This window comes from Thecamonas trahens (genome assembly GCF_000142905.1).
Source record: "Thecamonas trahens ATCC 50062 unplaced genomic scaffold supercont1.29, whole genome shotgun sequence".
Taxonomy (NCBI): domain Eukaryota; order Apusomonadida; family Apusomonadidae; genus Thecamonas; species Thecamonas trahens.
Window position 1 is genome coordinate 22466 of NW_013657651.1, and position 10605 is coordinate 33070.

General features: G+C 64.3%; 5 protein-coding genes across 5 annotated transcripts in view; 3 read left to right on the forward strand and 2 right to left on the reverse strand.

Moving 5' to 3' along the window:
• Window positions 1-583: 583 nt before the first annotated feature.
• On the forward strand, window positions 584-2872 carry AMSG_06777 (uncharacterized protein; the record flags this gene model as incomplete). Its single annotated transcript, XM_013901389.1, has 2 exons — window positions 584-634; window positions 989-2872. 2 exons carry the CDS (start codon window positions 584-586, stop codon window positions 2852-2854), a joined length of 1917 nt encoding a protein of 638 aa, XP_013756843.1. The 3' UTR covers window positions 2855-2872.
• Window positions 2873-2915: 43 nt separating this feature from the next.
• AMSG_06778 (3-oxo-5-alpha-steroid 4-dehydrogenase 2) lies at window positions 2916-3767 on the forward strand (the record flags this gene model as incomplete). Its single annotated transcript, XM_013901390.1, has 1 exon — window positions 2916-3767. The coding sequence occupies one exon, from the start codon at window positions 2916-2918 to the stop codon at window positions 3765-3767; it is 852 nt and encodes a 283-aa protein (XP_013756844.1).
• A 263-nt stretch (window positions 3768-4030) lies between these two features.
• AMSG_06779 (zinc finger Ran-binding domain-containing protein 3) lies at window positions 4031-7292 on the forward strand (the record flags this gene model as incomplete). The annotated part of the gene is made up of 2 exons (XM_013901391.1): window positions 4031-4318; window positions 4428-7292. 2 exons carry the CDS (start codon window positions 4031-4033, stop codon window positions 7290-7292), a joined length of 3153 nt encoding a protein of 1050 aa, XP_013756845.1.
• A 98-nt stretch (window positions 7293-7390) lies between these two features.
• Window positions 7391-8835, reverse strand: AMSG_06780 (uncharacterized protein; the record flags this gene model as incomplete). The annotated part of the gene is made up of 2 exons (XM_013901392.1): window positions 7449-8835; window positions 7391-7410 (listed from the first exon to the last, which is right to left on the reverse strand). Exons 1-2 carry the CDS (start codon window positions 8650-8652, stop codon window positions 7391-7393), a joined length of 1224 nt encoding a protein of 407 aa, XP_013756846.1. The 5' UTR covers window positions 8653-8835.
• A 335-nt stretch (window positions 8836-9170) lies between these two features.
• AMSG_06781 (membrane protein TMS1) overlaps window positions 9171-10605 on the reverse strand; it is a gene marked incomplete at both ends in the record, with an annotated part of 1674 nt that continues 239 nt past the window's right edge. The window contains 2 exons of the mRNA XM_013901393.1: window positions 9171-9766; window positions 9808-10502. Coding sequence (XP_013756847.1) covers window positions 9171-9766; window positions 9808-10502 — 1291 coding nt within the window. The remainder of the gene's footprint in view (window positions 9767-9807; window positions 10503-10605) is intronic.

The following is a 10605-nucleotide window of genomic DNA, read 5'->3' on the forward strand; positions in this document are numbered from 1 at the left end:
CGATGTGGTAAGGGAGGCGATGTGGTTAGGGAGGCGATGTGGTTAGGGAGGCGATGTGGTTAGGGAGGCGATGTGGTTAGGGAGGCGATGTGGTAAGGGAGGCGATGTGGTTAGGGAGGCGATGTGGTCAGAGAGAGAGAGAGAGAGAGAGAGAGAGAGAGAGAGAGAGAGAGAGAGAGAGAGGAGGGGGAAGGGGGGGATATATCATGTCTTAGTATGTTGATGAGAATGGCAAAGGATCAAGAGGATGCAACACAAGCGTATGTACCTTCTCCAGAACCTTTTCCATCCCCTGCTACGATCACTCATGATCCGATGTCACCGATCTCTGTCGTCGCTACCCTCCCCCCCCCCCCCCCTCCCCCTCCCTCCCTCCCTCCCTTCCCCCTTAACCCAATCCGATCTCCCTCGTCAACCACATTCCGAGCCGCGTGACCAACCTGAGCGTCCTGGCAGCCGATCATGGCTCCCTTGGCAGGGACACGAACACCGACGCAGCCAGCCGACATCGTGACTGACGGATACGAGGTAGACGACGAGTGCAGGAGGTACACACCTCTTACAGAGACCACCACTTGCCAGTATGGCAGCCACCCAGCAGACCATTCTTCATGTGGTGGTGGTTGGCTTCCATGTATGTGTATATGGGCGTAGCCTTGGTCGTGGCCTTGGCCGTGGCTGTCTCTCGGTCTGTCAGCGAAGGTTGAGGTGGTGGGGAGGAGGGAAGGTGATGTGGTGATGATGGGCAGGGAGCATTGTGTGGTACTCATGGTGGATGGGTATACATGTGTGTGTATGTATGTATGTGTGTATGTGTATGTATGTGTGTGTGTGTGTGTGTGTGTGTGTGTATGTGTATATATGTGTGTGTGTGTGTGATGATAACGTCGGTCGGGACGGTGCTGGTCTTGCTGTCGGCGATGGTGTTGGTCACGATCATGACGGGTGCCCGGTTGCGGTGGTCGGTGGCCTAATCGGCGGCTAACAGCATCAACTCGGAAACCAAGTCGAGGCTGCTTACCCACCGCTGCCCAACGATGAGCTTCCCGAGCCGTGGACCAACCTGCCATTCCTGGCCCTTCCGGACGGCTGCCACACATACACCACCGACGAGGTGTACTTTACGCTCCCAAGCCTCGAAGATCCGACAGGACGCGTCCATGGCGTTGCTTGCTTCCGCCAGGTGCGGACTGACGAGCTGCGTGCCGGTGGCATCGTGCTCGACGCGGCCACCACCCGATCGCGGGTTCAGAAGGCGCTGGTTGTCCTTGCCCGCACCCCAGCCTACGACGCGCTGGCGAGCGACACCCGCATCCTTACCCGTGCCTACATGACGCCTTCGCCCGACGCCTTTGCCGACGCCGCGCTGCTTCCGGCACTATACGAGAGCCTCTCGCGCAAGCTGGCCAGCGCGGGCCCGGCCGACGTCGCCGCCCTCTCGTCCGCCGACGGCGTCACCGGCGGCGTCCTTGCCGCCCTTGTTACCGCCCTCAAGCATTCGGTCCTACGGGTAGTCAAGGCGCTGATCCTCGAGGCCCGTGTAGTGGTCTTTTCGTCGCCAGCGCAACTTGCCTGCCGCGCCCTCGTCGCGCTGCGGAGTATCCTTGCGGCCACCTTTGACATGGGCGCTTACGCTGTCGGGCCGTACATTGTGCTGCAGAGCGTCGACACTGTGGCAAGTGCACCAGCGTTTGCAGTCGCCACCTCGAACGACCTCCTCACACGGCCGGACGTCCTTTCGGCGGCGCTCCTCGTGGATCTCAAAGCCGCGTCGTGCACTGTCCTTGGCGACAAGTGGAGCAAGGTGCTGAGCCCGACGCTTGATGACCTGCACTTTGCCGACTCGCTGGTCAAGGCCTGCGTTACCGCACTTCCTGGCGCCGAGGCCGAGCTGGAGGCCTGGCTTGCCTCGCAGCTCACCGGCTACGTTGCCGCGTTTGCAGCCACTGCGGCTGCGGCGCGCAAGCAGCGTCTCGACGTCGGCGACGACGGCGCGCTTGGCGTTGCCCCCTTTGGCCTCCCGTTTGCCCGGGCTTGGACCCGGACGCGAAACTACGGCGTTTGGGCAGACGCTGTCGACGCTGGCGACGTCGGCGCTGCCGGCGACGGTGCCGACCCGACCCACCCCTGCGCAGGCCAGGGCTCTGCCCTCGACTCGATTTCGCAAAAGATGGATGCCATGCGGGTCAAAGAGCGGCTGGCCAAGGTCTCTGCCACCGCATCGGCTGCTTTCGGTGCTGTCGGCTCCACGCTCGCTTCGATGCTGGACGACGACCCGCGCGCCGCAGACTCGCCCGTCCCGCGCGACTTGCACGAGCCGCCACCGCAGCTCAGCTCGGACATGGCTGCCGAGAGTGCCGCTGCCCCGCCCGCCGCCACCCCTTCTGCACCGTCCACCGCTGAGCCTTCACCTTCCCCTGCGCCCTCACCGTCCTCAACCCCATCCTCGGTCTGGGGCTTCTTCTCGGTCGTCTCTAAGCAGATCCGCAAGGCCACATCCGAGTTTTCCGCCGCCTTTGAGCCACCGCCGCGATCCGCCTCCAGCGTCAGCGATGGCGACGTGCCGTTGCCGTCGTCGGCCAATTCAAGCGCACCAGGGGATGTTGTCCCACCCGAAGCTGACGCCACCATAACCGACGGAACACACGCCGACACAACGCACACCGACGCAGAGCAAGCCGACGCAGCGCATGCCGGCCCCATCATCGCCAACGCAGCGCAGACCAGCCCCACCATTGCCGACGCAGCGCAGGCCGGCGTCACCATCGCCGACGCCGCCATCGCTGACGCCGCCATCGCCGACGCCGCCATCGCTGACGCCGCCATCGCTGACGCAGCACACACCAACCTGTAACACCCCTTCCCACCCCACCACCCCACCCACCCCACCACCCACTCACACCCAACTCAACCACATGCTCCGACTCTACATCACTTACGCCCTCGCATGGCTCCTTGTTGCCCAAGCCGCCAGCTTTGGCCATGTGGTGGTCCCAGCTGACTCGACGTCAACCCGCATCCTTGCTGCCGTCACCGCCGCCGTGGTGGTGAGCAACTACTACGGAGAGGTCCTCGGCCACAATCAGCTACCATACTCCAAGTTTGCGCCAGCAGGGGACTTTCCCTCTGCTCGCATCGGTTGGGCCCTCATGTATGCCATCCCTGCTGCCGTATATCTCGCGCTGTACTGCTACGCGGGCGCGCCATCCTCGCTCTACCACCATCTCAATCTCCTTGTCATCCTCCTCCACTACGGGAAGCGAGTCTCAGAGTGCCTCTTCCTTCACAAGTACTCCAAGGCTCCGCTGACCTCATCCGTCTTTGGCATCGCCGCCTTTTACTCGCTCGGCTCGGTCGTCCATCACTTTCTGGTCAACATCTCCGTCGCCGTCGATGATGCTGCATCGCTCACGATCTACGCCGATCCGTCACGGTTCCACATCCCGGTCCTTGTTTATACTGCCGGTCAGCTCATCAACCTTGTCCACCACGCCATCCTGGCCAACCTGCGAAGCGAGGGCGAGACCAAGTACGTCGTCCCGCACGCCGGCCTCTTCTCCGTCGTCACTTGCCCACAATACTTTGGCGAGCTCATCGCCTGGTTCGGCATCGCCATGATCGCTCGCTCTCTCCTCGCCTACGCCTCCTGGTTCACCATGGTCGTCTACCTCTCCGGCCGCGCCCTCCAGACCCGCAACTGGTATCGCTCCAAGCTCCGCGACGACTTTCCCGCCGATCGCGACTGCCTCGTCCCCTTTATCTTCTAATCTTCCACACATACACACACACACACACCACATACATACATCGCATACATACATCACATACATACACGCACATATACACAGCCTCGATCCGTCATGGATGGCTGTCGCATCCGTCATCCTTCATCACTCTGCCCGTCGTCCTCCCGCTCACCTTCCCCACCCCCCCACCCCACCCCACCCCCACCCCCACCCCCACCCCCACCCCAACCCCACCCCACTCCACAGCATCTATGCACCGACGAAGGTCGCGTGCCGCCCGAGCTATGGAGCCTCGGCTGGGGCGACCTCTGTCAGGCTCACGCAAGGGCCGCCGGCGTCGTGGCGGCTCGCGCAAGTCGTCGTCGTCGTCAAAGGCAGAGGCCGAGAGTCGCAACAATGTGGAGATTGGCCCGCCAGAGCTGCTCGAGGGCAAGCCGTCATCGACGTCTACCACCACCGCCATCGATGCCAATGACCCGACGCCCACTCCAAAGCCCGATGTCGTCTCACCAGACGATCCGATGCTTGCTGGCGTGCCCAAGTCGCTGCGGGAGACGCTCATGCCGTTCCAGGTACGTCACGGACAATGGCACTCGGTATTGATTCTACATGACACACATTTTTTACACCCCACCCCCACCCCCACCCCCCACCCCCCAACTCACTCCTCTACCATCTCAGCGCATCGGCGTCAAGTTTGGCATCCAACTTGGCGGGAGAGTGCTTATCGCCGACGAGATGGGCCTCGGCAAGACAATTCAGGCCATCGCACTCTCGACCAACTACGCCGGCGACTGGCCGGTCCTCGTCGTCGCGCCGTCGTCGATGCGCTTTGCATGGGCCGACGAGGTCGAAAAGTGGGTCCCCGGCCTCACTTCAGACCGCATCCACGTTATCAAGTCTGGCAAAGATCTTGCTGGCGTGGCAAGCGCAGACTTTGTCATCACCACCTACGGCCTGCTTCTGCAGGACAAGCTAGCCGCCGCCATCCATGCCCGCAAGTTCGGCGTCGTCATCGTCGACGAGTCGCACATGATCAAGTCACGGACCGCCAAGCGGACCAAGGCCCTGCTGCCCATTGCACAGGCCGCCGCCCGCTGCATCCTGCTCTCCGGCACGCCCTCGCTCGCACGCCCCGAAGAGCTCTACACTCAAGTCTCTGCCATCCGCCCGGGCATGTTCGGCTCGTTCTACACATACGCCCACCGCTACTGCGCCGCCCGCCGCGGCCGCTGGGGCCTCGACACCAAGGGCGCATCCAACCTCGACGAGCTCCACACCCGCCTCTCCAAGGTCATGATCCGCCGCCTCAAGTCGTCGGTCCTCACAGAGCTCCCCGCCAAGCGCCGCACCCGCATCGCCATTCCCATCCCGGCCGCCGCAAAGGCCAAGCTGGCCAAGCTCGAGAAGCTGCTCAACGACGCTGCACCCAACTGGGGTGGCTCCGGCGACGCCGCCGCGCCGGGCCCACCGGGCGCAGGACCCGAGGGCCTCTCCTTTGACTCGCGTCGCGTCTTTATGGACATGTACAAGCTCACCGGTGACGCCAAGATCGAGGGCACTGTTGCCTTTCTCACCGAGTCCATCCCTCCCTCGACAAAGGTCCTTGTCTTTGCGCACCACCTCGCCGTCCTCGATGGCATCGAGCGGTTCTGCGTCAAGGACAAGCGCAAGTACATCCGCATCGACGGCGCCACCCCGCCGTCCGAGCGCCACCGCCAGGTCCAGGCCTTCCAGGCCGATCCGACCATCACCGTCGCCGTCCTCTCCATCACCGCCGCTTCGACAGGCATCACCCTCACGGCCGCCTCGACTGTCGTCTTTGCAGAGCTCTCGTGGACTCCAGGCATCATGGAGCAGGCCGAGGACCGCGCGCACCGCATCGGCCAGCCATCGTCCGTCTCTTGCTACTACCTCATCGCCAAAGGCACTTTAGACCCGCGCATGTGGCGCATGCTGTCCCGCAAAGTCCGCGTCGTCTCCGCTGCCCTCGATGGCGCCGCTGCCTCGCTCTCTGTCCCGGCCTCGGTCCGCGTCAAGGTCTCCATGCCCAAGCCCGAGGCGGGTGGAAGCGATGGCGACAACGCCACCATTGACGCCGCTGGCTCTATCCCACTCCCGCCCTCATCCGCCGCCCTCCACTCTTCCCACGACCTCCGGTTCATGTTCCAGCGCTTGGCGGCGCCTCAGCCGGCCCCACAGACAGCCCCCGCTGGCCCTACCGTCATCGACCTCGCCTCGTCGTCGGCCTCGTCGTCAACGCTTGAGCTCGCCCTACCGCCGCCATCTGCCGGCCGGACATCCCCATCCGCCGCCACCACCGCCGCCGCCTCGTCAGCCTCCTCGGCCTATACATTTGCTTCGTCGTCCTCCACCGCTTCCTGTTCCGACTCGGAAGCGGGCTTCCTGGAACGGTCCGGCCCGGCACCGCCGCGACCCATCAAGGTCCGCCTACCCAAGCCACCGCCTCCCCCGCTGCCTCCGGCACCCTCGACATTTTACTTTTCTATCTCACCGCACACCGGCCGCATCCAGGTCCTCGACGGTCTCAAGATCGCGCTCGGCGTCTCGCTCTTGCCCACCGCCTCTCTCACTGAGGTCAGCGCCCTGCTAAGCAACAACTCGCCGGCTGCGACCGAGACCCACGCCTTTCTCGCCCGATGGGCCACGCTCCGCCCGATCGAGCAGGCAGCTCTCGCCGGCCAAATAATCCAGGATCCGATTGCTGCCGCAGCTGCTGCCGCCGCCGCAGCAGCACCGACTGGCACCACCGACCGCTGGACCTCAACGACGGCCCCGGCGTCATCCCCCTCCCCTCCTGAACCGACACTCCTGGACGCATTTGTTACGCGCTCGCCTGCAGCACCGCCGGCACCTACGCCTCTGCCCGCGCCCGCGCCCACCTCCGCGCCCACCTCCGCGCCCACAGCAGCTCCGGTCGATCCCAATCGCTGCGCCTTTTGCGAGACCGAGCGCAAGCTGCCCGACGCCGCCTTCTGCTCGACAAAGTGTCAGCGCGAGATGCAGGTTCGTGCGAGCTCCACCGCCGTCCGACAGCAGCTGTTCGAGCTCGAGCACGGGGTGTGCGTCAAGTGCGGCGTCGATGCGCACAAGGTCTACGCCGCCACCAAGGTCCTGCACCCGCACGATCGCGCCGCCCACATCCAGGCCTCGCCCTTTGCCAACTGTTCACTGGCAATGCGGCAGCGAATGGTCAACGAGCCGTCACCAGGCTTGTTTTGGCAGGCCGACCACATCGTGCCCGTGGTCGAGGGCGGCGGCCAGTGCTCGCTCTTCAACTACCGCACACTCTGCACTCCATGCCACGCCGCCGAGACGTCAGTGCTGCGCGACCGCCTCCGCCGTGCCCAGATGGCAGTAGCCTCGGCCGGCACGGCCGACATCCGCCACGCCTTTGCTGCTGAGCCTGCCGCGCCAAAGCGCCCACGCGAGCAGCCAGCCTCGTCGCCGTGCCTCCAGGGCATCGACGCCTTTGCTCGGCCTAGCAAGCGCCGCCGCCCGCTCGTGGTCATCGACCTCGACTAAACGATGCGCCGTGCGCCGCCACCTTGCGCTGCAGCTGCTCAATCCGTGCCCGCAGCTCGTGAGGCGCGACAAAGAACTCGGCGTACAGCGTCCGTGCCTCAGGGGCCGCCCCAAAGCTCTGCGCGTGGTCATGCGCAGCCTTTTCGCTCAGCACACGGGCCAGCGCATCGGAGAGCACGTCGATCTCTTCCTCGAGCTCGACTAGCGCAGCACGTGCCTCTCGTGCCACAGCTGCGTCCGCAACCGCATCGGCCTCGCGCCCGACAGACTCGAGCGAGCTCCGCAGCGAGTCCAAAATCTGCCACTGACCCGCGGCGCTTGCTGCGCCCGCGGCGACGGTCTCCCGCAGCGTCCGTGCCCCCGCAACGACTGCGTCGTGCGAGTGCGGGTGGCCGGGTGCCACCACCTCGGCTACAGTCGCATACAGCGCTGACCGCGGCACCGGCACCGTGCGGAGGGTGGAGACTAGCTCGTCCTGCGCCCGCAAGTGCGCCGAGTCAAGCAGCGCCTCATGGCTCGCAAGAGCCTCGAGAAGCTCGCGGATCTGAAGCTCCTCGGCAAGAAGTGCGGCGCGGACAACCTCGAGCCGGGAACTTTGATCAGCGACCCTGGCGGCGAGCTTGTCTTGCTCTTCGGCCATCACCCGCAGCCGTGCAATCTTGGCGTCGTAGTTGCCATGGAGGACGGCGGCCTGTTCGCGCGCCAGCCGCCGAAAAAGCTGTGGGAGGACTGTGCCCTCGAGATGCAGGATCCGCGCTTGAAGCTCGCGTTCCTCAACCCCACTCTTCGCCGCCGGCGCCGCAGCGTCTTCGCCCTCGAGCCCTGCAGAGAGGCACGCCAGCCGCGCTGCCTCGGTCGCCCGGTCAGCCGCCGCTGCCGCCCATCGACTCAGCGAGACCGGCAGCGCCTCGCGGATCCGCGCCAGCTCGGCCTGATCGTCCTCGTACCGCGCTGCCGCCACCGCTGCAGCCTCGACCTCGGCAGCCGTCGGCTCAGGCTGCGGCGGAGCATGTCGAGCTGCCACCTTGTCTGCTGTATGTGCCAGCGCAGCCGTAAACCCATCCTCGGCCGCCAGCACCCGTGCCAGGGACAGCTGTGGCAGCAATGGACCGCCACTTCGACTCGCCTCGGCACCTGTCCCCAGCAGCGCCGCTGCATCGTCTGCCAGCTGCTGGCCAGGCGGCGCGTACATGTCGACCACACCCGCCGCAGCGGCGACAGCGGCGTCTGACGCCACGTCCAGCCGAGCAATCCGCGACCTGGTCGCATCCAACTGGCCATCATTGGCCCCTGCCCGGGCCTCGGCCATCTCTGCCAGCGCGAGTGCTCTTCTCTCTGTCCTTGCCAGCATGGAGAACATCGCATGGCGCAGACCACCCGCCGACGATGCCACATCGACCGAGCCGCCCGAGGAGTTGAGCCCGTGTCCGACATCCTCGTCATCGCCATCATCATCATCACCAGCATCGCCATGTCGACCATCCTTGCTGCGTCGAACCTGACTGACACTTCCGTCATGACCTTTGTCTCGGTCTCCGTCGTCGTTCTCTCCACCACTGGCAGCAATCGGTCTCAGCACAGCAGACGTGGCCCAGGCGAGGAGTGGGCCGAGTCGCGGGTCGGCACAGAGCGGAGCCAACTCGGCAGGACTGGCAGCTGGGCGCATGCCCGACCTGACCAGAGCAGCAGACAGCCGCTGGGCGTCGACAACTGTATTGGATTGGGGCATGGTGAAGGGTGGGGTGGGGTGGGGGGAGTGGTGTGTGGTGGCAGGCAGCGGCATTGGTGGGCTGACAGTGGGCGGCGGGCGGCGGGCGGCGGGCGGAAGGGGACGGGGAGGGCTGCCTGCAGTGCATTTTGGCGAAGGAGACGTTTAGATCAGGCGAACTCGCGGGTGGGGAAGAGAACAGGGGCCATGAGTGACCAGGCGTAGAGGGCGTGGGTGACCCACGAGGTGACAACCTTGACCCAGACGGCGGCGGAACCCGAGTTGACCCGGAGGCCCGACGAGGCGTTGTCAGCGTGCGAGAGCACCATCCAGTTGCTCAGCAGCATGCACATGTAAAAGGCGGCAAGCGCAAAGGTGAGGTGGAAGAACGAATAGTTGTAGGCGCAGGCGGCATCGACATCGTCGGCGCTGCCAGCCTCTTCATCCTTGGCCTTGGACTTGGCGGTAGCGTCAGTATTAGCGTCAGCGTCAGCGTCAGCGTCAGCGTCAGCGTTAGCGTCAGCATCGGCGTCCGAGGCCGCACCATCATAATCGTCAAGCAGAAGAACAGTGGTGTCGTCGTCGTTGTCGCCATCGCGGATAAAGAGGCCCTCGATGTCCGAGTCCGAGACCGAGAGGCGGATGGCCGAGTAGCAGACGGCAGCGATGGAGAAGAGGACGCCAAAATGAGCGACGACATCTGCGAGGCCGACGCGCCGGCGGGCTGCGGCGGCGCGTCCGACTTGAAGGTGCAGGCCGCGGCGTTCTCGGACATGATGGCCGAAAAGACGAGGTACGTCGAGTAACCGGCAATAACGCCGGCCTGCAGCAGACCCGAGTTGGGCGTCTTCTCGCGGACGGCGGGGAGGAGCGAGATAAAGGCGTTGGCGAGCGAGGCCAGGATGTTGACGGTGATGAAGAGCGAGTTGAGCGGGCACTGCGAGACGTAGAGCACGTACATGGCGATCGAGACGGCAAAGGTAAAGACAAAGAGCCCAAGCGTCGACGAGAGGTGGGCGCAGTACCAGCCGTTCGGGTCGTCGGCCTCCCACTTGTCGGCCCACGACTCGTTCCAAGAAGCAGCAAAGGTGATGAGCAGGAGAATCTGCAGGAGGAGGAAGAGCGTCGCCCCGGTAAAGGCGATCCACCCCAGGGCGGCAAGGCCATCATTAGGGATGGAGAAAAAGGCAAAGATGAGAAGGGCGACAAGAGCAAACTTGACGATCCAGAACGAGTTCTGCACCGAGGCCCTCGCCGAGTTCTTCTCCTTGACGCCGATAAGAATGCCAGCCATACCGAGATGGAAAGCCGCCAGCGCGGCCATGACCCGAGTCACAGCTGACGCACCTCCCAGATGCCAAGGGAGGTTCTTGAGAACAGGAACAAAGGGCAGTACCACGGCTGCCCAGTTGGAGAGTACCCATGACACAAACGAGAGCACAAGGAAGAGTCCGAGGTATGTCACCCGTGACCGTGTCGACTTGGAGAGTGTGGCGCAGCAGCTGTGTGTTTTGGGCGGGAGAGAGAGAGAGAGAGAGAGAGAGAGAGAGAGAGAGAGAGAGAGAGAGAGAGAGAGAGAGAGAGAGAGAGAGTAGTACGTACGTA